This window comes from Quercus suber, unplaced genomic scaffold, assembly GCF_002906115.3.
Source record: "Quercus suber isolate HL8 unplaced genomic scaffold, Cork oak 2.0 scaffold_55, whole genome shotgun sequence".
In the NCBI taxonomy this organism is placed as follows: Eukaryota; Viridiplantae; Streptophyta; class Magnoliopsida; order Fagales; family Fagaceae; genus Quercus; species Quercus suber.
In genome coordinates this window covers 1,055,905-1,061,904 of record NW_027069520.1, presented here as the reverse complement: position 1 = coordinate 1,061,904, position 6,000 = coordinate 1,055,905, and the positions used below count along the sequence as shown (strand labels likewise).

At 33.3% G+C, this 6,000-nt stretch overlaps 1 protein-coding gene across 1 annotated transcript in view; it reads right to left on the bottom strand.

The window, feature by feature from the left end:
* Positions 1–236: 236 nt before the first annotated feature.
* The window catches only part of LOC112038976 (tRNA ligase 1), a 41,593-nt gene continuing 35,829 nt past the window's right edge, over positions 237–6,000 (bottom strand). The window contains exons 24-27 of the mRNA XM_065772207.1: positions 5,894–5,974; positions 3,096–3,198; positions 2,789–2,947; positions 237–1,104 (exon numbers count right to left, since the gene is read on the bottom strand). Coding sequence (XP_065628279.1) covers positions 712–1,104; positions 2,789–2,947; positions 3,096–3,198; positions 5,894–5,974 — 736 coding nt within the window. The 3' untranslated portion in view covers positions 237–711. The remainder of the gene's footprint in view (positions 1,105–2,788; positions 2,948–3,095; positions 3,199–5,893; positions 5,975–6,000) is intronic.

Genomic DNA, 6,000 nt, shown 5'->3' with positions numbered 1-6,000 from the left:
AAAAAAAAAAACTATAAACCACAGCTTTCACATGACAAGCCAACATCATTCAAATTTCTTTAAGCTACACTATAATAGGAAAATTTTGAGGTACTCTTAGAGTAAAAGAAATAATGCTCACTCCTTTCGCATTCATGGTAGCCTTTATCATAAATTTAATAAATAGACCTCACCATGAATGTGAGAAAAATGAACACCATTATTCGTGCTTCAGAGAATGCTTAAAACTTACTCAATATAAAAATCAGAGCGGAATTTCATTGCATAATTTAGTTACAGCGCAGTTGTGTAACCTGTACAGGGTGATAGAAGTCCTTTTTTACAGTTGTTTCTATATACATTTCAGTCTATAGATCACAGTTAAATGTGGTAAAGTAAGCGAAATAAACTTAGTACTTTTTTGACAGCAACAAATGAAGTTTGTCATAAAACAGTCTGTACTTTTCATTTACTGATATCATATAAACTTGTCATTGAAGAATTCAATCATCCGCTTCTCCTATTTCAAATGCCTATATATCCAAAATTTCTCAGGAGAAAAAAAATCTCAACTGTATCAAAACTTTTCCCTTCAACGAAGCATTCACTTTACCTATCACCCTAATACTCACAAAACTCGTTGCTTTTAAAGGTTCTTGTCTATTTACATACCATTGTGAATTGAACCTGCTGCACTGAGCAGTGAGCAGTGGAATGAAGAAAAAGGAAGACTCAATAAAATTCCACTGTGCCGCATACAGTAACAGGTGGGTTAAGTTCAATTTGAGTAGCCTTCCCCTCTGAAAGCAATTGTGGTAATGTGTTAGCTTCTTTGGCAGCTACTCCCTCTCCAGTCCATATGGTAAGATGAGGCCATTGGTTTTTGGAAACAACCTTTTCCCCATTTACAGAACCGAGGCAAACTTCGAATGCAGCCAATTTATCTGAGAAGAGCAGAGCAGTCAAATTCACTGGGACCTCTTGATGAAGGAAGAGGCCATAACCAGCTACAGCTGTAACACCATGACTTCTCTTGTGTGCAAGAGTCACATGAGCCCTATTAAGACTTCTAACCATATCCTTGTCCTTTAGGAAAGCATCAACCTTGGGATTGTTTTCGGCTAACTGCTTGGACAAATACAATAGTCATATAGTGAAACATCCATTTAATCCTAGATATGTACATGATGAAGAAAATTTGTTAAAGAGAAATGCTATGTCCACAATATTTCATAACACTTTTACAAAAAATCTTAAGTGACAAGTTGTTATTGGCTGTTATTAATAGTAGGCAAAAAAGTAATTTCACTAGTGAGTTTAAATTAAAACCAGAGACAATTTACTAGCTAGGATTTGTTGTGAACATGTTGTGGATGTAACATTTTCATTAATTAAAAATAACATCGACTGTCAAGTGACAAATAAGAAAACAAAATAGAGACAACCACAGGAAAGTGGGATCACATAAACAGAAAAGTCTTTTTTTAAGGTAAATTGAACTACTTCCAAGGATAAAATTTGAATTTGAATTTAGCTTTTATATAACTTCTAATCAGTCCCAATTATACATTTTGACTGCTCATATTCTTAACCACCAACAAAAAGTTGCAAGAGCATTCCATTGATGGCAGCAGTGAATATCTACAGTAATCATGATGCCTTTGAATATTTTAAGTTGTGAATATAAAATAAAAATCCTTTCCTCTAGCCTAGATTGGGCCCTGAGAGGTGGACCTTAGACCTGCCTCTTGAAAAGTCTTGCATCAGAAAGTCAAACCAATTGTTTTATCCAATGGACGTTGGAAAACCAAGATCTCCTATTCAAAAGACCAAACTCCATATTTTTGCAATATTAATACCCAAGCTCAGACTGTAGTTTTAGAGAGCCAAACGAGCCCCCACTAGTTCTGATCAATGCCCTCAGGCAGGCTTATGGATGAAATTTAGTAGTTCAAAATATCAAAATTAAATTAATTCATTCAGTTTTGGTTAGTTATCTCAAGTAAATAGTATTCTGAAAATAATAGATGAGAAGGCAGTTTGTTTACATACGTTATCAAGGAGGGTTCGGATTTCTGTAACAGGCAGATTGACAGCAGCAAAAACAATGGCTCCAAACTTCCTCTTCTCAGTATCTGGTGTTGAATAATCACCCTTGGCAATATTTTTTAGTTGTTCCAACACTTGCTTGACAGCAAACTCAAATGGAACCTGGGGCCATGTAAACAGAAAAGTCTTTTTTTAAGGTAAATTGAACTACTTCCAAGGATAAAATTTGAATTTGAATTTAGCTTTTATATAACTTCTAATCAGTCCCAATTATACATTTTGACTGCTCATATTCTTAACCACCAACAAAAAGTTGCAAGAGCATTCCATTGAAGGCAGCAGTGAATATCTACAGTAATCATGATGCCTTTGAATATTTTAAGTTGTGAATATAAAATAAAAATCCTTTCCTCTAGCCTAGATTGGGCCCTGAGAGGTGGACCTTAGACCTGCCTCTTGAAAAGTCTTGCATCAGAAAGTCAAACCAATTGTTTTATCCAATGGACGTTGGAAAACCAAGATCTCCTATTCAAAAGACCAAACTCCATATTTTTGCAATATTAATACCCAAGCTCAGACTGTAGTTTTAGAGAGCCAAACGAGCCCCCACTAGTTCTGATCAATGCCCTCAGGCAGGCTTATGGATGAAATTTAGTAGTTCAAAATATCAAAATTAAATTAATTCATTCAGTTTTGGTTAGTTATCTCAAGTAAATAGCATTCTGAAAATAATAGATGAGAAGGCAGATTGTTTACATACATTATCAAGGAGGGTTCGGATTTCTGTAACAGGCAGATTGACAGCAGCAAAAACAATGGCTCCAAACTTCCTCTTCTCAGTATCTGGTGTTGAATAATCACCCTTGGCAATATTTTTTAGTTGTTCCAACACTTGCTTGACAGCAAACTCAAATGGAACCTGGGGCCATGGAAATTGTAAATAAGATTCCTCTAGTGATTTAAAAAATTATTTGATCAGCTTGATTTCAAAGAACATCATTGACGCTAAACTGAACTGAATAGATCAAATTACAAAACATAACCAAAAGAAAAGAAAATAATTTGACCTGTACAGAGTTAAGATACTCAGTATTGCCGAATAAAACCTCCCGCAATTGTTTCTCCCATTTAACCCACTCCTTTGCATAGGATCCCTTGGTAGAGTCCAATCTAATATTTAAAAGAGAACATGTAAGATGCAACCACACACAAAAGAAGAGACAGAAGTAGCAGTAGTAGTAAAACAATAATGGGAGGCCAAAGCAGATAACATCCCTTGGGAGTCAATTCCAGATAAAACAAAAGAATCTCAAACAGGAGAGAAGAGAAATTAAAAGATCTAAGATTGTTATTTGATATACATGAAGTGAAGTAGAGAAGAAAGCTTAGAAGAAAGCAAAGACAAATAAAGAGTGCAAACTTAGTTGTATGCATTGCACAAATAAGCTGCACCCTCAACAATAAGTTTATAATTACCATTATTGATTTTGTGTTTATAAGTACTCCACAAGATCAATTATGTACAAGTCAGTACACCTTTATGGGAATTAGTACGGATGCAGTTTGATGTAAATAGTGTAAGCATTTGACAACCCCTAGAGTGCAAGCAAGCATTAACACGTGCAACAGAAAAGGTTAAAAAATATGTAAAATAAGGGGGGTGAAGCAGCTTCCACAAGTGAAGTGAAGACTTCCAATAAAAGCATACTTGAATTGGCGACTCAAGTACTCAACCTTTTCAGCTCAACTCTTTCTTTACTGCCAAATAGCACCAACAATAAACAGTCCCAAAGTTTTCGATGGCAGTCTCCTCTTTTTATTGCCAAACTTTGAATATCACAATTGTTAATGCCTGTGGAACAAAGTAGAAGCTAAAAGAGCAAAGCTTTCGTGTGACCAAATGAAGCAACAAGAGATGATCCATTGATCTTCTTTCTTTCACCAAGAATGCTCTGTTGACACTATCAGTTTGGTCAGCCCAATTTTGAATTTCCATTGATCTCTGAATGAATCAACTTTATTTGAAGATTTACCATCACCTCATACTGCTCTGGTTCAACTTAGTCATGGGATCCAATGGCAGCTTCAGGATTTTTTTTTTTTTTTAGGAAGGTGAGCAATGGTAGAGCTAGAAATTTGTCATGGGGGGCAAGTGAAAAATAAAACGACAATTTTTTTTTTCTTTTCTGTATATACAATTTCCATATTATATACAATAATATAAAATAGTATTTTAAATTCAATTTAGTATACAATACAACTACATTGTACAATAGTCTAAAACATTTATTAATAGTTTAAAGATTGGTAAGACCACAACACCACAACGATTGAATGTATAAAAATATAATTAAATAATTAATCATACATTTTTGTCAAATTAATAGATATTTACTATATTTATATGTAATATCAATTAAATAAAAATATATGATAAAGAAGAATAGTAACACACCTAGGAGTAGGACTAGGAGCAAATGCGAGACTAAGAAAAAAAAAGTAACTAATATAAGCTTTTGCTTTCAAAGCGTATGGCTTTTTAATCAAACACGTGGTCAATCTCTTGGAATTTTAGCAAGCACCTAAAAGACTTCTTGGAAAAATAAATCTATAGAGCATTTATCAAACTACTTGATCAAACAAAGAAAAAGACTAAGAAAACATAAAAGAGAGAGAGAGAGAGATAAGGAAAATGAAGAAAGAATCACATATGTAGATAGAGATCTGTTGAGTAGGACTAGGAGCAAATGCGAGACTAAGAAAAAAAAAGTAACTAATATAAGCTTTTGCTTTCAAAGCGTATGGCTTTTTAATCAAACACGTGGTCAATCTCTTGGAATTTTAGCAAGCACCTAAAAGACTTCTTGGAAAAATAAATCTATAGAGCATTTATCAAACTACTTGATCAAACAAAGAAAAAGACTAAGAAAACATAAAAGAGAGAGAGAGAGAGATAAGGAAAATGAAGAAAGAATCACATATGTAGATAGAGATCTGTTGCTTCTAATAGTGGTGTAATTTTTTGCTTATGAAAAAGAAAAGTGTAGGGAAAAATAACTTCATTCTGCTATCAAAAACAAAGTAAGCCACCAGAGTCCAGAAGAGAAGTTTTTTTTTTTTTTTTATATTAAATGAAGGGGCAAAAATTTGATACTTTTTTTTTTATATTTTTTTTATAAAATTAAATATTGTAAGAGTAGTGCTCTGACAAAATACTTTCATAAAAATTTTCCAATAAAATCTAGGTGACAAGTTGTTAAAGGTAAGTAAAAAAGTAATGTCAATTATGGGTCAAATAAAAACCAATTCTAACTTGCCACATAACCTTTATTGTGAAAGAAGCATTAAAATGATCATATTCAAATTTATTTCAGTTGGGTCCAAATAAAATTTAGGGTCAAGGTGTTTAAAATTTTATTTTAGAGGTCAAACCAAAATTTAAAAAAATTATATATGAAAAAAAATTAAAAATAAATAAATAAAATTGGACAGGGCAGGGGGTTCATTTGAACCCCCTAGCTTGAACATAAAGCCGCCCCTGATGGGATCCTAAATTTTGACAATCCCCTTACTTCTTCCACTCCTTCCCAGAGCTAGATAAGCTGAAACGATATTGGGGGCTTATACAATGTAACATATTATGCATTGTATTCTAACCCTATACATATTTCTTGCATATTTTATACTTTTTCTCATAGAAGATTCTAGACACTTGATAAAGTACAGAAATTGTAATTATGGATAGCTTTTAAATGTTGTCCCGAGGATATTGCTTCAACTAATATGCACAAATTACAGATATATAATTATATACATGAGTATTAACCCATATCCATGATATGCTGGTAAAATGTTAATCACGAACCTTCCATGTTGGGAACTGTGAAGATTGTATAGATTTATTCCTTCCTCTAAAATAGACTTTACAGGATCAGGTAGTGGACTCCTGTTTTAATGCCCAAAAAAAAGCAC